The 23,272-nt window shown below is 38.4% G+C and overlaps 1 protein-coding gene across 1 annotated transcript; it reads right to left on the reverse strand.

Annotated features, from left to right (window-relative positions):
* On the reverse strand, nucleotides 1-20,545 carry LOC128124215 (vomeronasal type-2 receptor 116-like). The gene is made up of 7 exons (XM_052760396.1): nucleotides 20,336-20,545; nucleotides 15,467-15,699; nucleotides 6,753-7,044; nucleotides 5,598-6,404; nucleotides 4,735-4,962; nucleotides 3,567-3,690; nucleotides 1-926 (listed from the first exon to the last, which is right to left on the reverse strand). Exons 1-7 carry the CDS (start codon nucleotides 20,543-20,545, stop codon nucleotides 1-3), a joined length of 2,820 nt encoding a protein of 939 aa, XP_052616356.1.
* Between the last annotated feature and the right edge of the window lie 2,727 nt (nucleotides 20,546-23,272).

Genomic DNA, 23,272 nt, shown 5'->3' on the forward strand with positions numbered 1-23,272 from the left:
CTAGGTTTCAAGGTATTTCCTCCTAGCATATGTTTTCTCCCTAATGTGATGAAGTGAGTTCCTTTCTGGTCTTAATAATATGATGTAGCACTTGGGGGCAAAGATGATGCCTAAGAGTGATGCATTGGAAGCCAAGATAGAAAGGACTTCCATAGCCACCATGACCTTCCCCTTGGTGCTGTGGTAGACAGGGAGGAAGCTGACCCAGACACTGCAGAACACCAGCATGCTGAAAGCCAGGAACTTGGCTTCATTGAATGTGTCAGGCAGATTCCTGGACAAAAAAGCCATAAGATAACTCCCTAGAGCCAGTGTTCCCAGGTATCCAAGGATGCAGTAGAAGGCCATAGCTGAGCCTTTGTTGCAAGTGATGATGATGTGCCCATGTTCTGAATGAACATCTTTGTCAATAAATGGAGGAGAGGTTGCCAGCCAGATTCCAGAAAGAACAACTTGCAGCAGGGTGCAGATGGGAATGATGAAATTAGGGGCCCTTGCTATGAGTAGCCACCTCCTCATTCTCCCTGGAGCAGTGATCTTGAAGGCTATAAGTACAGTGAGAGTTTTGGCCAGCACAGTGGAAAGAGTCACAGTGAACAGAAGTCCAAATGTGTTCTGCTGCAGGATACAGGTGACTGTGCTAGGATGGCCAATGTAAAGCAAGGGACAGAGAAAACAGAGGGTCAGAGTGATGAGCAGGGTGTAACTGAGATCCCGGTTATTGGCCTTGACAATGGGAGTGTCTCTGTGCTTCAGAAACACCCCAAGAACAACAACTGTGAGTGAGGAGAAGCCCAGGGACATGAAGGTGAGTGTCTTCCCTAAGAGGTCATCATAGGCCAGAAATGTCACCCTTTTCTGTAGGCAGTAGCTCTTCTTTGTATTTGCATAGTGAGTTTCTGGACACTTCACACACTGGTCCACATCTGGCAGAAATGCAGGTGATCATGAGTGCATACTCAGGTTTTCCCTTTTATCCTAAGCCACTTTCTTCTCTGCTCCAGAGCATTTAAATGTTATCAGATACAAATATAGAAGGATTAAACTCCAGTTACCTTCTGCTTCCTGCTGACAGAAATTAAACAGCCCCAGTGCTTTCTCTGTTGTTACTCAGAAGGTATCCTCACCATAGTGACACTGTGGTATCTGTTTTATAATCATTAGAGCATTGATATACATTGCATGAACCAAATTTGACTCTGAGATTGCCTCTTCATCAATACATCTCCATTCTTAAGAGGACATGGGAATTCAGTGTGATAGAGAGAATGTGCTTTGATATCGTATTCTTACAGCGATATTCTTTTAGATGTATCCCAAATGTACCTATATTCATAAAGTCCATGGTGTTCTCTATTTCCTCATTCTTTGAAGGATCCTGAGTGAATTAGTATTTTTAAATTATTAGGGCCTTGAAGCACTTCACGAGTGAGACTATTCTCATAATTCTGTACAACACTATCTATGTAATGAATAAATAAGAACTGCTCATATATTCTAAAGTATCCATGGAACAGTATTTGAATACTTGGTTCCTGACATCTTATCAAATTTCATAGATTATTGCATGCTTTGGATTTTTCTCTCATATTTCATTAAATATTTCTGTATACCTTTTTGTTTTCAATATATATTTAACTGTCTTTATATCATTACATTTCCATTCATACTTGCTATATAATACATTGTGATCTTGATTTTCCCCTCGTCTATTTCTCCCAGATCCTCCTGACCTCCATGAACACACAAGTCCACAGTTTCTTTTTCTTTAAAGTGAAACAAAACCCAAGAAAACCAAGCCAAACAATTAAGATCTCTCTCTGTCTCTTTCTCTGTCTCTTCCTCTCTGTCTTTCTGTCTCTGTCTGTCCCTCTGTCTCTCTGTCTCTGTCTGTCTGTCTCTGTCTTTCTCTCTTTCTCTCTCTCTCTCTCTCTCTCTCTCACACACACACACACACACACACACACACATACACACACACACACACACACACACTCAAACTATAAAACATGAAATTGCAAAATATACTATAAAGGAAAAGTCCAATAAAAAGAAAACAAACAAAACTGAGGTCAAAGAAAGCAAATGATACAAAGATACATCTGAGGTCATTTCATGTTGGCCATCTACCCCTGGGCAACAGTCCTATCCTTAAGGATTATTATTATACCCAGTGATAGTTCATTGGGAAAACTTAGTATTCCTTTACAAGTGGGCATCAATTGCAGAAATGGTCTTGGTAAAGAGTGGGAGCTCATGTCCCGTTCTTCATCTGTATGTTTTGATCCCACCTGGATTTACCCTGGGCAGGCCCTGTACATGCTACCACAGTCCCTGTGAGTTCTTATGTGCCTCATTCCTGTTGTGTAGACTTTATTTTTACTTTTGTTGATATTGTTAATGAATTAAAGAATTAATTCAACTTTTAGAAGCATTAAATCTCTTTGAAAATACACTTGCTTTTCTTCCATTTCTTCTTTAATAGCTATGCTCATTTCATTTATTTGAAAATAAATAAATCTATTTTTAATTCATGTGTGTGTGTCTTCTACAGGTCTAGAAACCATGAGCATCTTGGCCCTGAAGCGACCAGTATAGGGCATAACTGGAGTTACAGAAGACTGTGAGCCACCATGTGTGTCCTGGAACCTGAACCTGGATCATTGAAAGAGTAGCCAGTGCTCTGAACTTTGGAGCCATCTCTCAAGCCCACATCATTAGCTTCTGAAGTTATTCTTTTACACTGTACTTTCATGTCTCTCTCCTCCACTGTTACTCCTTCTCTTCTGCTTTTGGAGTATTTATTTTGCTCTTAATGTCCTAGGTCATAATAAAAGCTTCATATGCAGAACTCCATCTCTTTTTAAAGAAAGGCATGTAATATGCAAGCTATGCAAATTACTTCATAAGTATTAAACATGTTCCTTTATGGAATAGATTTAGATTACCCTAAGTTTTTGAGTGAGTAGAATATTGAATTTTCACCTGTCTGATATTTGTATGTTATTCTCATCCTTGGCCTTCATTATCTTTTGAAGTCCAGTTATTAACATGTAGCCCTATGGAATTTGCCTATGGTGGGTGAAGTGCTCCTTCTTTGTGCAAATGCAACAAGCATATGAACCTTGTACATGTCCAGTGTGTATAAGTCATACATATTCAAGGTAATGATGAGGTGTTCCATCTTGTCAACCTCAATATATTTGCTAAAAGAACTAGATCTATGTACATATATAGTACGAAAGGATTCCAATTATAAAAAAATAAAATTTAAAGAGTCCCTATTATAGAGGTAAATAGTCTAAGTGCACAAGTATTTTCTAAATAGTGCTTATTCAATTAAAATATTCCAGAAATAAAAAACCATAATTATTAATAAAAGTGTTAGCAAGATAAATATGTGTATGATTTATCTTCTTATTCCACATAATGACACAATTATACTCACATGCAATGGATTTAGATTTTTTTCCTATCTCTCTATCTCTCTCTCTATCTATCTATCTATCTAACTATCTATCTATCTATCTATCTATCTATCTATCTATGAAATGATTGGCATTTACCTGTCTCATTGGAAATTTCATTCTCTGGGCAAGGGGTACAGTCAAAGCAACAGGCAGCTTTGCCCTCCTGGTGAGTTCTTCTGAATCCGGGATCACAGCTTTCACTGCATACAGACTGAGGAATCTAAGAAAAATAAAATGAATGGTAGCAAATATTCAGGTTTTTATGGAATAATAGGCAGAGTATTTTCAAATATGGAATCATTAATTTGTTTCTATTGTCTCTAAATGCAGATACTTGAATTGTTTCTACTAGTAGAATGAGCCATTCAAAGGTCCATGTGGTCAGTACTTGGCCTTAATAACACAACTTTGCTGGAAAATTGTTGAAAGATAATGAGGCAAACTATGAGGTAAAAATTCAGGTCCTTGGTAGCATGTCTTGGTGAGACTAAAAATCTACTGTCTCTTGACTCCTGGATACAAAGGCATATACATTAGTCTTCATAGTAATGGTTCATCTTGTGAACTTCATGGGTCTTAGAACCACTATGGAAACAAATAAATGAGGATTATTAAAAAAAGGTTTTCCAGATTACGTTACTTGTGGTCAAAAATCCTCTCTAAAGTAGGTGGCCCCGAGTTCATGGCCCTGGTCCCTGAATGAATGTAAAGGAAGACAGGACAATAAGAGTAGCATTCAGCTATCTCTGCCTCCTGACTGTTGATGCAATGTGAATAGCTACCTCTACGCCCTAAAAACATGGCTTACTGAAGTGACTGAATATACCCTCAAACTGTGAGCCAAGAAAAATGATCCTATATTTTTCATTAGGTAGTTTTTTTTGCAACACCAAAATCAACAACTAATACATCTACACATTCAAATCATGTTTTTCTACATTGACAGGAGTCAATGTAGAAGGAAAAGAACAACTAATTACTGACTGAAACCTTCCAAGATGGGATCAAAATAAATCTGTCAAGTGACTCATGACAACGAGAGAAATAACCATGAAACAGATACTTTATGACATTAAATAAATGAACAGACTGGAAAATAAATAGTTCATCCAGCAAAATTAGGTATGAAGACAATTCTTAATATTGGTGGTCATTATGTGTCAATAAATGGGCCCTGTGTGAGCAGTTAAGGGTCATGACACACAGAAATAGAGTTTTTGAAATTTACATACAGGTCAAAATACTGAAGGAAGATGAAACCCACCTCTGTTAACCCTGTGGCCCACTGTATCATGTGAGAAGATAAGGACAATTTCTGGCCCTCTGGAGCATTTGGAGAAAATGTTCCTACTTTTGCTATTATCCCAAGACCTTTTGGGAAATTCCAAAAATTGAGAATGTCATATTGTACATGTGAATGCCTTTTCTGATCCAGAACCACAAGGTCTCCAGCATGATTGATGAACTGTGTTTTCCTTAGGAAAGGGTGAAGCTAAAAGAGATGCATGCTGTTATCTTACATAATCTCCAGAGAAGTACAACAGAGGAAGAATCAGGAAACATCTCTTATTGATTTTAATCCCTATTGTGAAAAGCACCTTTCATTTAGGTACCAATCACATCAAACAAATGATACCATAGGATAATGGAAGCATTATTGTGCTTCTAAAACATTTGAATCAGTTCCATTAGAAAACTTAGAACCAAGCACTCAGGGTGTGCATAGAGAAAACTTCCCTTTTGTTGAAAATACAGTCATACCCAACTAAGTTTTGAAAAAATCTAGAGTTTCACTATGTAAAATGAATGATTTTATGAGTGGTAATTTACATAACATAAGCATCTTAGAAGTTTTCATATCCATTGATACCATCTCTGTCTCTGAATTTTCTGTTGTGTGAAATCTCTGGGATAAATGGATTTTTTATGTTGAAAATTTTCCCTGCAAACATTGTATGACTCTTTGCAATACAACTACATAAGGACTTAAAACAGTCGCCTCCTTGCACAATCTCTCTTATAGATTTTTCACAAAATAATTTAAAATACACATTGTCTAGTTTGATTACATTTATAACTCTAGGTGTTTGATATTGCTGGTGTTATAATACACAACAGTAGCATTACCTGCCAGGGGAAGAATTTCATCTCTTTCTCTTTTCCATGAGACTGAAATTGTACTTGATTGAGCGTCATTTCATGCAGACTGTGGGCCACAGCATACACTGAATTGTACACATTGTAACTCTCTTCACTCATGGTCATGTCAAATATGTTCCCTGGCAAGAATCCCAAGGAGGCATTAGAAAGACAGTTATCCACAATTTTACAATCTTTCCTCAAAAATGAGCAATTGAAGAATGAGTGCCACAATACATGAAGATAAGTGTCTTGTGGGTATTTGAAAGGATTGGCTGTCTGAATAAAATCTGTAAAATTAATGATCTCCTCCTTATGGTGTGAAAAAATAAGGGCCCCATGCAATGAATCTAACAGCAAATAGTTATCAAATTGGGTATGATCCCAGTGTGAGTTCAGGACCCAGACTTTCCATGTGAGTAATATCTTCTTAATATTTACTATTAAGCTTAATAGGGAATCAGTGTCCCCATAAATAATAATCACATTTGCAGATGATTCCAGGATCTGCACCTGATTTTTCCAGGATGTGGTCATAAATGAACCTCTGATGGCTACGATCATTTCCACAAATGCTATGCAGACTCCATTTTTCTCCATCTCACTTCTCAATTCTGACAGAATCTGGTCACCTTTGTCATCATCTATGATGAACAGCCCAACCCAGTTCCAGTGGAAATGAAGCATCAGTGATACAATGCCAAGTTTCAGAGATGTGTCCTTGGGGGCCACTTGGTACAGGGAAGAAAACTTTCTTTGTTCACTGAGGGTAGTATCAAAAGGCCCAAAAGTAAGCTGTAGAGAGAAACAATTCAAAAGAAGAACATTGTCATAAACATTAACTCAATTCTACAGCAATGGTTTGAAGCCTGTAGGAAAATACTGCACTGAAGGTCAAACCTGCCTTCCTATGGGTTTTCCAAAAAGTCCAGAAAATATTCAGAGGTTCAATAGTGTGCTGTCACTACTCCACTCTTTCCCTTCTCTCCATTCTAAGCTAGAGAAGTTTAGATGCATCACCATCTGTTTGCATCATTTCCCCACGCATTCAGAGTGATTTAAGTTTCCTTGTTTTCCCCACAGCCGCCCAAAATGTCACCAAGTAGAGCTGACATCATGTCCTATCCCAGCACCCTTTCTTACCTGTGGATATTTGTAAAGATCCAGCAGTGTCCCTATGTATTCTGATATTGCCCATGATGGTCCCGTAAGTACAGCAGCTGACATGCCCTCTCTTGCACATCTGTAATTAGTGATGGCATAACCAGGGCCTGAAAATGTACCTATAAGATTGGCCAGAGTATATCTTTGACCCTCAGGGACATTCTGGACAATGAATCCCAGTGATATGTTTGGTAAAATATAGGGATTGCTGTTGATCTCCTCAATGGCAAACATCATGGCCAAAATACATTGGTAGTTCCTCAACTTAAACCTGCAGAGACAGTAGAACAATGTTTAGGATGAAAACTCACACCACACAACACGTGGTATGTGTGTAAGTTTAGGGCAATGGGTTTACAGTTTGAAATACTCTGTTTCCAAAAGTCCATGTTTAAGTATCTTCCCAGCATTTGCTAGAATTAGAATAGTATTGTTTCTTTTTCTAGTACTGAAAATAGATTTTTTCATACAGTATATTCTAATTACAGTCCCCCCCATAACTCCTCCCAGGTCTCCCCACATCCTCTCCTACAGAAGTCCACACCTTTTCTCTCTCATTATAAACCAAGCAGGCATCTAAAAATAATAATAAGTTAAAATAAAAATAAACAATCCAGTATCAGAAAAAACAAACAAAGAGAAGAATAAGCACTAAAGAAAGAAGAACACATAGGGAAGCAGAGGCACACACATGTTTTAATACACAGAAACCATAAAAAGAAAACATTAGAAACTCGGTCCTTCAAATTTCCTGCTTCACTGAAAAATATGCCTGATACTCTCGCCTATAGGCTGAAGATGGATGCCCCAATGTTGCAGAGGAATTTTGGGTGACTGTCTAGGAAGTAAGATATCTGTGTCATGTCTAGAATTTTTGAAGTTGTTTGCAATGCACTTTTGTTTACTTAAATAATATTATGTCTTTCAGGGGTCTTTAATGGAGTTGAAGACTAGATAGTTATAGTTGCAGTTTTCCTTAGTTATGATAGAAAGTAGATTATGTATAAAACTTTGGACTCACTAAGATGGATGGATGGTGGGGTGCTTTCTCTGAATTTGCTGAATGTAAATGGACTGAATATTGTAAATGTAATGCTTACTTGATAACTTTTTATTGTGTGTAGTTATACTGTGTTAAAGTTACAACCTTTCTTTTTATTTAGAAAAAAGGGGGAAATGTAGATTTTTTTATGTATGTTGCTTTTGTTTATGTTGCATTTGTTTAACTCTGTGAATCTATGTTACTTTGCCTGTCTAAAACACCTGATGGTCTAAGAAAGAGCCGAGCAGCCACAAAAAGTTAGAAACTATAATATTCATAAAAAGACATATACGGTTGAAAAAATTAGCCTTCAAAAATAACATTGAGCTTGTTTTCCCCCCCATCTACTACTGAGCTTGGGGCCTGCCAATAAGAATACTTTTTATACCTAGCAAGACTTTCTTGGAGAAAACTAATTTTGTATTTACCACTGTGTTATGGATGGAGGCTTGTGATAGCTTTGAGATAGCTTCTGAATTAAAAATGGGGGCTTGTGTTCACTCAGTTCACTTGTGATCACCTCTCAGCACAGGAACTGCATCTGTCTTGTACTGGTACAGGTCCTGTGCCTGCTTCCAAGTTTATCTGAGTTCACATGTGCAGCAGTCCTGCTATGTTGAGATGGCTTTGTTTCCTCAGTGTAGTCCATCTTCCCTGACTCTTACAATCTTTCCACCTCCTCTTCTGCTGCATTCCCTGAGACACAAGGGAATGGGATTTATGAATACATCCCATTTAGGACTGACTGTGCTACTGTTGCAGGGAACTTCTCTGATGATGGTTGAGTAAAACATGTATCTATGTATAGAACAAAATGCTCAAAGGAGTCATTTTATTTCTACATTCCTATAGCAAAACAATAGTATTTGGCTTCTCCCTAGGTCTGTGGCCTACCTTGTCTCATAGGCTTGGCTACCTGAGCAGTGCTGGAGTCCATCTCATTGAGTTGATTTTAAATCCAATCAGATATAGGTTGATTAGGCAGAAAGAAACACAGTTTGTCTCAGTCAGATCAGAGTCATCTCTGTCCTTGGCCAACTGACTTCTGAAACCAACAAATCACAGAGAAGCACAGCAGAACCCTGGGCCCCAAGTCAACCCCTGGATGACTCCACTCCCAAGACATCATGTGTAAACGTCCCTGCCTAGTCAGTTAGAAAAAAAAGGCTGTTCTCTACACCCTGGTAGAGGCAGCTACTCTCCTGGAATCCTCCCTCCCAAATAAATCTCTCTCTCAAAAGTTTTGGGTGTGAAGATCTTCATTCACTGGCATAGAGCAGATCCTTGCTGAGATGTCCCTCAGTGGAAAAAACAAGGGAGAGCTAAAAGAGCAGAGCAAGGAGGAGCTAAACAGAAGATCTTTGCTGAGACATTCCTCACTGGACAGAGCAAGAGAGAGAGCTGAAAAGTAATACTTTTCTCTGGAGCCTGAGGAGATTGCTACATTTCTGCAGGGGTTTCCCCCTTTGCAGAGTGAAGCAAAAGAAGCAACATCTTAGGCCAGGGAAGCAGAGCTCTGCTAGGAAGCCCCCTTAAGATGGGGCTGAGCAAAGCTCAGCTGTAGCGGCTCTCCAGGAGAGGAGCAGGATTGCTATATCCTGCGGGAAGACCACTCCCCATTATACCAGGTATACCTTGAATTTCCCGAAGAGTCACGATGCCCTCCCCTGCTGAAGTAGTTTCAGGCCTGACTTTCCTGAGAAGTCAGAAAAATTTCCCTTCCAGGGTTGGGCTGCTTCTTGCAGTTAAAGCCATCAGAGCTTGTAGCTAGAGTTTTCCTGCCTGGCCCACAGTCAGGACAAATCTCTCTCACCCGCCAGTCCCAAGCCAATCAAACCCGATCAAGTAAACACAGAGACTTATATTGGTTACAAACTGTATGGCCATGGCAGGCTTCTTGCTAACTGTTCTTACAGCTTAAATTAATCCATTTCTATTAATCTATACCTTGCCACGTGGCTTGTGGCTTACCGGTATTTTACATCTTCCTTATCCTGATGGCGGCTGGCAGTGTCTCCTCCACCCAGCTTCCTGTTCTCTCAATTCTCCTCTCTGTTAGTCCCGCCTATACTTCCTGCCTGGCCACTGCCAATCAGTGATTTATTCATTGACCAATCAGCAACACATTTGACATACAGACCATCCCACAGCAAGAGCTGTGCTGAACAGCTCCAGGTGTCTGGAATACCTTCAGCGCAGAGCTATTGTTCTGAGCAGCTCGAGGTGCCTGGGATACTTCACCCTCCAGGGCTAAACTGTCTCCTTGCAGTTCCAGTCATCAAATCTGTCCTAAGCAGTTCAAGGTGTTGCCTGACTCTCAAGGTAATCAGGACAACTTTCACAGAGTTACAAAACTCATGTTTTGGTGCCAAATCCAGGACCAAACCCAGAGTTGTTGCAACCAATTTACTTACATTTTTGGTCCTGAAACCCAGACACCAAACTCATGTTTTGCAACCAATTTACTTACATACATATCATCTAATAATAACTCTTAATATTTGTGATCTCATGGACAACACAAGTAGATTGAATCAGAAAACAATACCCAGGATTTTTCTGTCTCCAAGAAACACAATTCACAACCATGATAGACCTCAATTTAGAGTTAAAGGATGAAAAAAGTACACCAAGCAAATGCAACTAAAAACTTAGCATGCATAACTATCCTAAGATGTGACAACTAAGACATCAAGCAAAACCTATTCAGAAGAAATAGTGAAGCATACTTTCTACCCATTAAAGAAAAAAAACCAACAACAGGGTATTACAATTCTAATCATGTACACATTAAACACAGGAGTTCCCAACTTCACTAATGAAACAGTGTTAGATTCAAAAGCACAGATCAAACCCAGAAGAGAGATGGTGAGTGACTTCAATTCCCCATTTTCAGCAACAGACAATATGGAACAAAAAGCTTAAATAGAGAAATTCTGAAGTCAAAGAACATCATAAATCAACTCCATCTTTACATTTAACACACCTAGTGCATTTCTAAACCTCTAGATAGCTGATGTGTTTACATAAATTACTGTTTGTCCACTATACATATAGCAGCCTTCAATAACACACCCACATGAAACAATACTTTCAAAATGCCCTCAAAATAGCAGCATTCAGGCCCAGAAACTTTCTGTTCTATACCATCCAATGGGCATTGATGCCCAAAATTTTGAGAAGACAGTTTCAACACAAAACTTATTAGTTTAAAAGCTTTAAAAATATCTATAGAGCTCAGATGACATAAATAAGAACTCCTTTATGTTTCTACGCATTATATACACATCTGTGCAAAAATAATGGGACAATGTTTCTCTGTTTCACTTCAGAGACTTGGAGTTTGGCATTTTGTTCTGCTGGTAACAAAGATACAAACACATTGCGGGCAACTTAATAGATAGGGGTTTATATCCTAGCCCAACAGTATTAAATAGGAGTTGTTCACTGAAAGGTATTCACAAACTGTGTTGTTTTTATTAGGTCTACTTACAAAGTACTTCTGGTACTTAAGGGCATCGAGAAAGATATTTCTAAAAGAATACTATTGTTTCAGGCTCCACAGCCATTGATCCAACTTTCATAATTTCCACTAGTTTGATTTGCTCATCTCTCTGCATGGCAAGACAATTGTGTAGTTTGATTTGCTTGATGGTGGCCCTGGAGGTAGAATCAAAATCCATCCCTGGTGCATGAGGGGGCTTTTTGAGCCCACTACCTCATGCAGCCTTGAGGCAGCAGCAAAGGCGTGGATGTGCCTTTACTGTAAGTGCCCCACTCTGGGAGGCCTTGACTTCTTGTAGGGAGGAGTGTGGTTGGGTTGTGGAAGAGATGGGGGGCAAGGAGGAAGGAAAAGGAGGATCTCAGATAGGTATGCAAAAAGAATTTCTTAATAAAATAGAACACTATTGTTAAATATACTTGGGTTTTCTTAAACTTTCTATGCAGACCATGCCTGCCTTGAAAACCTGTCTGTGCCACATGAATGTACAGATTATAGGTGTGCACCACGACAATAACCAGCAACGTATTTGATTTGATAGCACATGGTTTGCCAGAAAATGTATAATTATTATGACTAAAGTTGAAAGGAGGACATATTAAACTTCATAATTTAATCATTGTACATTTTTACATATGATGAATTATCATCTTCTTCTCCATAAACATCATGATATCATGATGATAAATATATTCAAAACTTGCTTAAATTTTTATGAGCTTGTATAAATATTACTGAGAACTATGGGAAATCAAAACTTAAAGAAATCAATGCAAATAATTGGGATTAAACAGAAAGGGTGTGCTGTTACTGAAAAATATGGTATTTATAATTGATAAATAATAATATTTTAAGAAGTGTGACAATGGTGTCTGATTTCACAGACTGGTCAGTAGAAAAAGTAGGAAAGGAATAATATACTGTGTGGATTGGTGTTTCCAGCCTCACATCATTTCCATTCTATAGCAAAAGGGATTCAATAAATGTTCATTCTTCTGAATAAAACTGATAAAGGTAGCCCAGTGTACAACTTGATATTCACCTGATCTTTTTATTTTCAGAGAAAACCCAATTGTTAAGAGTCTGAATTATTATGGAAGGAAAATGCTGTAGTATAGCTAACATGCTTTTCCCTCTGTTATTTTTGATTGGGTATTCATGACCAAAGATGAAAAAGAATAAAAGTTTAAACAGATCAGTGAATACCCTGTCATCATAGAGCCTTCATCCAGTAACTGATGGAAGCAGATGCAGAGATCCAGAGCCAAGCACCATGCTGAGCTCCAGGAGACCATTTGAAGAGAGAGAGAGAGAAGATGGATTCTATGAGCAAGGGGCATCAAGATCACAATAAGAAAAACTACAAAGATAACCAAACCAAACTACTGGGAACTCATGAACTTTAGACCAAAAGATGTAGAGCCTCCATGGTACTGGACTAGGCCCTCTACATGAGCTAGACAGTTGTGTTGCTTGATCTGCTTAATGGACTCCCTGGCTATAGGATCTGGATCCATCCATGGTGCATGAGGTGGCTATTTGGAGCATACTGCCTATGGTGGGACACCTTGCAAAGCCTTGGTGCAGAGGGAGGGACTTGGACGTGCCTCAACTGAATGGATCAGGCTCTGCTGACTCCCTATTGGAGGCCTTACATTGTTGGAGGAGGGAAAGGGCTGTGGGTAGGTAGGTGGAAGGCTGTAGGGTTGGGAAGAAGAAAGAGAGGGGTATCTGCGGTTGGTATGTAAAATTAATAAAAAATTACTCAATAAAAAAGATGAGTAGACTTTATACAATTAAAAGTTCTTGTATTTTTACACCTTCAGAATGAAATATCGTACATATTTAAAATAAACCTTACATCCTAAAAGATTTTCAAATTACCTGTACCAGATATTTATGTCCTTCAATTTGAAAAATACTGAAAAATGGTGAATATCCACAGTAAACTCAAAAAAAAATCTTAAAATCTGACTTTTCATATACATCTAATTCATGAGCTGTTTCAAGTTATTAATATACAAATGCATAAATAACTGATACAATGCAGCCTTGATATACTAAGTCAGCTGTCTTTCTAAGTTAGTGTTAAAGAAAAGCACACTCATGCACAGGGAGAGAACCTATATATCATTATTACTTTGCAGGGAAATTAACCACCATGCACAAAAGATTTTATAGTGTGCATCAACATGTGCTTATGTAGATTAATCTGCTTTAATCAGATGGTAGACATATTTTGTACTTATTTGACATTATTCTGTAACTATCAAATATTTATTTACCATCTTTCAACAAGAAAGTAAAATCCAGTTAGAAAATTAGACCACACAAAAACTAGTAAAATAGAAAATAATGCTAGCCCCACAACTCATGATCTTTTGTGGTTATGACAATGAAGATAAATATACTTATAGTGCTATGATTAGAACATGAGGAAATTTAACTGGAGAAGGACAGAACAATACACTTTTCTAATTACATACATACTTTCCCACACCTGTGTAAAAAGTTTATCAAAAGCTTGAAATCAGTTGGGATCCTTGCAGAATATATAGTTGCATTTGCCTCACTCTCTATGGAAAGTATAATTTGAAAATATGTTGTATAAATCAAACATGGTGATTTTTAGCTTTTATAATTGCAAGTTTACTTTAGTTTCATTTTTTACATCATAAGATATTAAATCAAACACACGCAATACCCCTCATTTACGTATTAGACAACCCAGCCACAGAAAACTCACATTATTACAGTCCCTTTGCAGGCTTGGGGTTGCTGCTGTATAACCTGAAGAGGGAATTAGGCTGATTCACAGTGGTGCCTGAGCTGCTGAGATTTGAGAGCAGAGAAGAAGAGGACGAACATAGAACAGGGATACCATCTGCTGTAAGCAGAAAAATCTCCTTCTGGCATACAAGGTCACATGCCTGGTAGACAATAGAGCTTCTTAACCTTACTTGAAATAAGCAATGATCCCTTAGCCAGTAGACCCTTCCACAGAATATTTTATCTAGATGCCAATTTTTAAATTTCCCCTGCCTCTTTCAGTATGTCTATTTCAGACTAATCCTTTTAAGATATCCTTAATATCAAATGACATTTCACACTTGAATATTTTTCCTCTTCCACCGCAGAATTGAATACTTTCTACACAGCCACAGTTCAGCAGACACAGTATTGCCTTAGTGGCAATTATCCATCCTCAGTCCTATGTTTATTTTAGGTGATTTCCATCCATTGCCTCCAACCTAACTCTTGAATATGTATTTCCATGTTGCCTTTGTTGAGTTCAGCCTTGAGAGCAAGCTGCACTTCTCATTTTCAGATACTTACTGTGTGTTTACCCACAGCTATGAGCATGTCAGTCTGAGACAAAACATGCTTGACTTCTTTTAAACCCTAACACACATGATTGTTTATCTTTAGCAGGACCTAAGATACTCAGTTAGACTTGCCTGACACTATGTCTTAACCTTTTATCTTTGAGAATAACTAAAAAAGTAATCAGAAGCCTCATCGCAATTAAGGGGCACAGGGAAACACATTCATAACAATGAAGAAGTATACACTGTATTTTCATGGAACTAACAAGTAAGCATCTAAGTTATCAGATAACACAAATATTAGAAGTCAGATAAAAGAGTCTGAGACAGTTGAAGGCATTTCTAAAGCAGAAAGTTGGTCCCAATGTTTAATTCTGACATCCCTGCTCCCAAATCTTGAGTAGCAAATACAGATAACACTTGTCACTCACACACAACAAAATCGCTGATCACTAACTTCAGTAGCATTCATTTCTTCTCACAGGAGCACAGCTAGACTTCTAGAATCCCACCAAATACTCTATCATCCTTCTATTATCTAATCCATCTACAGTAGAGCTAATATTGAAAACATCCAAACCCTCAGGAGTTGGGGCTTAGCTGAGAATATGGGGGATATTCCCAGTGTCTACTGTAGAAAAGAAAATGAATAAAACCCAAATTCCCATTTCCCCCTTGAAAGCACAAGATGAGTCACTAAGAAGACAGCACCACAGAAGAGATCTGGGAATGGAAGAGAGAAATAATGATGTTGGAGTCCATACTTCCCCCAAGGCATATGAATGCCAAATTTAGATAATGAATAAATGGAAAAAAGACATACTCAATCATAAAATCTCTGTTAAATTTAGTCATCCGCCAATCAATTGTTTTGTTGAGTGGATGGATAGCATATGCAGGAAAAAACCCAGTAATCACCACATTTCCTTTACCAGTTAAACAGTAATTCATTCTGACTAAGCACTCACTGCTGTAGTAGGAGCACACAAGAATAGGAATCTGCAGAAAGCAAGAGATAAAAATCCAAGAGAACAGCATATTAACAGTGTAACTGGACTTTGAAGAGCATGATAATGTGAACTCCAAGCATCCAGCGTGAATATCCATAGCTCATATGTGAGTGCATGTTTGTTTAGAATTTTAATGGTGACTGGAGCTATCACTTGAATCATCCGAAGTTCTTCCTGACAAGACTCTTCACTCCCCTGTGGAATTATCCAATAATTTCTTCCCTCAGGCTTTGCATCTCAGGCCCCACATTAACAATCACAAGACAGATGAAAAATATTTTTATGATCTTCTCCAGCCACAGGCAGCATGACTTCATCCAAGATCAAAGAGAACCTGTCCCAAGGCATGAAATTCTCTTGTTGGATTTAGTCACTAATATGAACCAAGAAACTTCTTTTGAGAATGCCATTTATGATGATACAAACATGTGAAACCAGATGAAGCAATAGTAGATGAAAGGGAAAAGGATCAGAAAAGGCCCATGGCAGGCCTGACCAAGTCACAACACCAGGCACAATGCTCTGTAGACTAGAGCCTATCAATTGTTTTGCCTTCCAGGGTTCCATGAGCCACAGAATATTCTTTCTTCTCAAAACATATGTATGAATGAATATATTATGTCCATGACTGACTCTAAAAACTTTCTGTCTCATTCTGATGAAAATAATGGTTCTGTTGAATTGATTTCTAAATGATTAACTTTATAACAATGAGGAAATCAAGTTTCCCGTTTGAATCTGAACTTTGACCTTCTGCAATATTCTTTTATCCACTATAAATCACTGAATTAACATATTGTCACGATACACTTTATTCCTTGAACATTGGGTCCACTGTGGTGATGTATTGTGTCCCCCCAATATACTGTGTTCCCCAATAAAACTTGTCAGAAGATCACAGGAAAAAGTCAGCCACTATATAGAAGTCAGGCAATGGTAGCACATGCCTTTAATCCTATCACTTGGGAGGCAGGGATCTATCTGGTTCTCTGTGAGTTCAAGAACACACTGGGAAACAGAGCCTGGCATGGTGATACATGCCTTTAATCTCAAGACTGACTATAGAGGTCTGGAGGTCTGTTTAGACAGACAGGAAGTGATGTATCTGGGTTGTGAGAGCAAATGAGAGAACAGAACATAAAGGCATATATGTGTGGGTAGACAGGAAGTAACTTGCTTTGGAAGTTGCAGAGTTGATGAGATGAGGTTACCTGTGGTTTTTCCTATTCCTCTGATCTTTCTCAGGCTTTAACCCCAATTTCTGGCTCTGAGTTTTTATTAATAAGATCGTTTAGCAATTCATCTACAATGGTGCTCCAACTATTGTGGCAAGAATTCAATAAAAAGTTGCTGTGGCCTCACAGGCCCTCTGGCTCAGGCCTGTGCTGCACTGCTCAGGCTGGAACTGCACCCAGCTGGATCTTCACCCACGTGGACCAAAGGAGTCTCATTGACTTTCTTTTCTCATGGTGGATGGTCAAAGTCAATACCTTTCTAAAAGAAGTAAGGGGAGAGGATATAGATATGATAGGAAAAAAGAGTAGATTGTTGAACCTACTTTTAAAGAGCAACAGCTTGTTTGAGATGCTTGACATTGCTATGGATTTTAGGTTATTGATACAAATTTAAAGTTAATTTTGTTATACTGTGTATATATTTCTACTCTTGTAGAAGGTATTATGTTTATATAACTCATTTAAGTTATAATGGATAATTAAATACAGCTTAACAATTAGTTTTCTATGATAGTCAAACTCATAGTCATGTTTTCCAGGTATACACAGATATATTTCAGATAGATAGGTAATCTTCAAACACTTCAAAGACCTATAGAATATGGTATTTAAAATATTTTTAAAAATTTAGACTTTCTGGACAATGAGACATGTGTTCTCCTGGCAGCCCCGATTTGCTCCAGAGAAGAGGCTGGGTATTGAAGACACTGTATATGGAGTTTTTCTTCTACTTGGCAAAATAGCCATTTGTGCAAGAAACTGTTCTTGCCTGGACTGCTTGATTGACTGGATATGCAGGAACCACAGGAAGGTGACCACTGAATTTTGCTTGGCAAAATGGTCCTTCAGGTTCCTGCTTCCCAGAGGAAACTGCCAGACATTCTACAAGACACAGAGAGAAGTGACTCTAGGCCTATGGGCTGAAGACAGATGTCCCTACTTTACAGAGGATCTTTGGATGACTATCCAGGCTGCCAGCTGTCTCTGTCTACTCTTGTGAGATTCCAAATGTTGCTTGCATTCTTCTCCTGTTTTTCAGGTAATATTATATCCTTCTGAGCTTTTTGGTATAGTTGAAGACTAGATAGTTATAATTTCCCTAGTTATGATGAAAGCTAAGTTAGATATGAAAACTTAGACTCACAAATATAGGATAGATAGGATATCTTCTTTAATTTTGCCAAATACAAATAAACTAGATATTATAACTATAATTCTTGCTTGATAACTGTTTTGTTATATGTAATTTTACTATGTTAAAATTAAAACCTTCCTTTTTGAAAAAAGGAAAAGAGGAAATGCTGGGGATGTATTTCTATTTGCTGTGAATGTGTTGCTCTGATTGATTGATAAATAAAATGCTGATTGGCCAATAGCCAGGCAGGAAGTATAATATAGCTGGGATAGACAGAGAGAAGAGTGCTGGGAAGTGAAAGGCTGAGTGACAGGATGCTGTCAGCTGCCGCCACCATGAGTGGCCAGATGTAAAGGACCCGTAAGCCACAAGCCACGTGGCAACTTACAGAATAACAGAAATGGGTTAATTTAAGATATGAAAACTAGTAACAAGAAGCCTGCAATGGCCATACAGTTTATAAGGAATATAATTCTCTGTGTGTTTACTGAGGTCTGACCAGCTGTGGGCTTGAGTGGGACTTGAAAAAACTCCAGCTACAAGGTTCTGTCTGGATGCCCATCTTGGACTGCCATCACACTAAGTAGCTGCCTTGAAATTCCCGCAGACTTCTGTTCTATGCAGCCAACAGACTTGGTAAGTCAATTAAGATATCTTAAAGGGAAAAATTAGTTAAAAGAAATTTTTTTCCACATTAAAAAATGGGAAATATTTGTACAATGGTAGGAATTTACTCTGTTTGATAACACATTAGGCAGTCTGAAAATGGAAAAATTAAATGAGAGAATAATTAATGTTGATGGGATATAAATAACAACAATTATGAATGTTATTTGTTTGCTCATTTGTATTCTAATATTAAAAAGGTTAGTCAATTTAAGTGCCAAGATAAAAGCTTTAAAAACCCTGTTTAAATGAATTATTTTTAATTCAGACCCAGATAGAAGAATATAAACGTGAACCTATCTCAGGTGTGAGTTTAAAAAACCTGTTGAAAAAACTACAGAAAACGTGCAATCTCATGGAAACTGAATAATACCCAACTGAATCACCAATGGGTTAAGGAAGAAATAAAGAAAGAAATTAAAGACTTCCTAGAGATCAATGAAAATGAAGACACCACATATCCAAATTTATGGGACACTATGAAAGCAGTACTAAGAGGGAAATTCATAGCACTAAATGCCCACATAAATAAGTTGGAGAAATCTCACACTAGAGACTTAACAGCATACCTGAAAGCTCTAGAACAAGAAGAAGCACAGTCTCCCAGGAAAAATAGACGCCAGGAAATTATCAAAGTGAGAGCTGAAATCAATAAAATAGAAACAAAGAGAACAATACAAAAAATTAATGAAACAAAGAGTTGGTTCTTTGAGAAAATCAACAAGATAGACAAGCCCTTATCCAAACTAACCAAAAGACAGAGAGAGAGCATCCAAATCAACAAAATCAGAAATGAAAAGGGGGACATAACAACAGACATTGAGGAAATCCAGAGAATCATCAGGTCATACTTCAAAAACCTCTATTCGACAAAGCTTGACTTCTTTTAAACCCTAACACACATGATTGTTTCTCTTTAGCAGGACCTAAGATACTCAGTTAGACTTGCCTGACACTATGTCTTAATCTTGCATCTATGAGAATAAGTAGAAGCAGTCCTCAGAGGCCCCATCACAATTAAGGGGCACACAGAAACACATTCATAACAATGAACAAATACACACTGTATTTTCATGGCACAAACAGGTAAGTATCTAAGTTATCAGATAATACAAATATTAGAGGTCACATAAAAGAATCTGAGACAGATGAAGGCATTTCTAAAGCAGAAAGTTGGTCCGAATATCTACTTATGACATCCCTGCTCCCAAATCTTCAGCAGCAAACACAGATAACACTTGTCACTCACACACAATGAAATTGCTGGTCACTAACTTCAATGACATTCATTTCTTCTCACAGGAGCACAGCTAGACTTCTAGAGTCCCATCAAATACTCTATCATCCTTCTATTATCTAATCCATCTACAGTAGAGCTAATATTGAAAACATCCAAATCCTGAGGAGTTGGGGCTTAGCTGAGAATATGGGGGATATTCCCAGTGTCTACTGTAGAAAAGAAAATGAATAAAACCCAAATTCCCATTTCCCCCTTGAAAGCACAAGATGAGTCACTAAGAAGACAGCACCACAGAAGAGATCTGGGAATGGAAGAGAGAAATAATGATGTTGGAATCCATACTTCCCCCAAGACATATGAATGCCAAATTTAGATAATGAATAAATGGAAAAAAGACATGCTCAACCATAATATCGCTGTTAAATTTAGTCATCCGCCAATCAATTGTTTTGTTGAGTGGATAGACAGCATATGCAGGGAAAAACCCAGTAATCATCACATTTCCTTTATCAATTAATCGGTAATTCATTCTGACTAAGCACTCACTGCTGTAGTAGAAGCACACAAGAATAGGAATCTGCAGAAAGCAAGAGATAAAAATCCAAGAGAACAGCATATTAACAATGTATCTGGCCACACATGAGCATCATAGCATGAACTCCAAGCATCCAGTGTGGATGTGCACAGCTCATATGTGTGTGCATGTTTGTTTAGAATTTTATTGGTGACTGGAGCTATCCCTTGAATCATCCCAAGTTCTTCCTAACAAGACTCTTCACTCCCTGTGGAATTATCCAATAATTTCTTCCCTCAGGCTTTGAATCTGATGCCCCACATCAACAATCACAAGATGAATGAAAAATATTTTTTATGATCTTCTCCAGCCGCAGGCAGTATGACTTCATCCAAGATCATAGAACCAGTCCCAAGTCGTGAAATTCTCTTGTTGGATTTGGCCGTTAATATGAACCTTGAAACTTCTTTTGAGAAAGCCATTTATGATGATACAAACGTGTTAAACCAGATGATGCCATAATAGATGAAAGGGAAAAGGATCCGAAAAGGTGCATGGCAGGTCTGCCCAAGTCACTATAGCAGACAAGATGCTCTGTAGACTAGAGACTATCAATTGTTTTGCCTTCCAGGGTTCCCATGAGTCACCAAATATTCCTTTTGTTCTAAAAGTATGTCTGAATGAATATATTAAGTCAATAGCCTAGTCTTAGTACTTTCTGTCTCTTTCTGATGAAAATAATGGTTCTGTTGAATTGATTTCTAAGTGATTAACTTTATGTCAATGAAGAAATCAAGTTTCCTGTTTGAATCTGAACTTTGACCTTCTGTAACATTCTTTTACCCACTACAAATCACTGAATCAACATATTGTCATGATACACTTTATTCCTTAAACTCTGGATCCACCTACAATAGTGGCAATAAGAAATATAATACCTTAGAAATACATCTATGTTTTCAAGCATTTAGGCTTTAGGCTGAGAGGCACAACCCATGTCCCCATACCTCCGCATACTGTAGTCCCAGTTGCAGGCCAGCAGGCAGGACTCCTGCAGCAGGCCTGACTACCACTCCCCATCAGACTCTGTGACATATAAGCCCCACTCCACCTGCCCTAACCCACCCATCCTCTGAGACTGCAGATGCTTTCTGAAACAGATTCTACCCACTCTGATTGGACCAAAAGATGAATCTTTGTTCTCTTAGCTGATCACCTCAGCCTCTAGATTTTAGGCCCATAGGCAACAACCCATATCCCCATATCCCCATTCATTGCAGCCCCAGTTACAGGCCAGCAAGCAGGACTCCTGCAGGCAGGCCTGATTATTATCATCCCCCATGGGACCTTGTAACCTACCAAGCCCCACCCTCCCAAGCCCACCCATCCTTGATGCAAATGCTCCCTGAGACATGGACTCTGCCATCTCTGATTGGACCAAGAGCTCCCATCAGACTAAGAATGCCAATTGGACCAAGAGTGGCTCCCTAAGACACAGACATCATTTGCACCAATTGGAGAAAGAGATGAGTAGATGCCAGTGCAAGAATACATTCAACTACATGAAGAGCAATATGGCACCACCAGAACCCAGCAATTCTACATCAGCCAGACCTGAACATCCCAACATAGAAGAAGCAGAAGAAAATGTCCTTAAAAATGACTTTAGGAAGAGGATAGTAGCCTTTAAAGAGGAAATAAAAAAATTCCTTTAAAGAAATCAAGGAAATGACGAACAAAAAAATTGGAAGAAAACAATAAACCCTAAAAGAAAGTCAAGAAAACCAATAAAAAACAATCAAACATGTAAGAAGAATTGCTAAACAGTATTATTAATTTAAAAAAAACCCAGAGCCAGATGTTGAGGTGAACACTGAGAGATCAGAGAAGCAGAAAGAATCCAGCCATGTTCTAACCACTAGGAAACCCTCAGCCAAAGAGAGAGCTACTTCTTGTATACTCATGCCTATGTCCTTTCTGTGCCCTGCATCTCACTTCCTCTCTCCACCCAGTCATATCACTCCTTCTTTCTGCTCAGTTCTATCACTTCTTGTCTGTCTGTACATGCCACCAGACATCTGTGGTTAACAAGTGCTAGGATTAAAGGTGTGTGCCAACATGCCTGGCTCTGTTCCCAGTGTGGGCTTGAACTCACAGAGATGCAGGTTAATCTCTGCCTCCTGAATGCTAGGATTAAAGGCATGTGCTGCCATTACCTAACTTCTATGTTTAATATATTGGCTTGCTTTTTCCTCTGATCTCCAGATAAGCTTTATTGGGGTACACAAATAAAATATCACCACACAAACAGGTGAAGGAAACAGTTCAAGACTTGAAAACTGAAATAGAGACAATAAAGAAGACACAAACTGAGGGAATGCTGGAAATGGAAAATCTGAGTACATGACAGAAACTACAAATGCAAGCATGACCAGCAGAATGCAAGAGATGGAAGAGAGGATCCCTGCTATTGAAGATAAAATAGAGGAAATAGATTTGTGCTGTGGGATGTTCTGTATGGCAAATGTGTTGCTCTGATTGGTCAATAAATAAATCACTGATTGGCCAGTGGCCAGGCAGGAAGTATAGTCAGGAAAAGGAGGAGAATAAAGCTGGGAAGTGGAAGGCTGAGTCAGAGACACTGCCAGCCGCCACAATGACAAACAGCATGTGAAGATGCTGGTAAGCCACGAGCCACGTGGCAAGGTATAGATTTATAGAAATGGATTAATTTAAGCTGTAAGAACAGTTAGCAAGAAGCCTGTCACGGCCATACAGTTTGTAACAAATATAAGTCTGTGTTTACTTGGTTGGGTCTGAGCCGCTGTG

The sequence above is a fragment of the Peromyscus californicus genome, unplaced genomic scaffold (genome assembly GCF_007827085.1).
Source record: "Peromyscus californicus insignis strain IS unplaced genomic scaffold, ASM782708v3 Scaffold_4__1_contigs__length_199733344, whole genome shotgun sequence".
Classification (NCBI taxonomy): domain Eukaryota; kingdom Metazoa; phylum Chordata; class Mammalia; order Rodentia; family Cricetidae; genus Peromyscus; species Peromyscus californicus.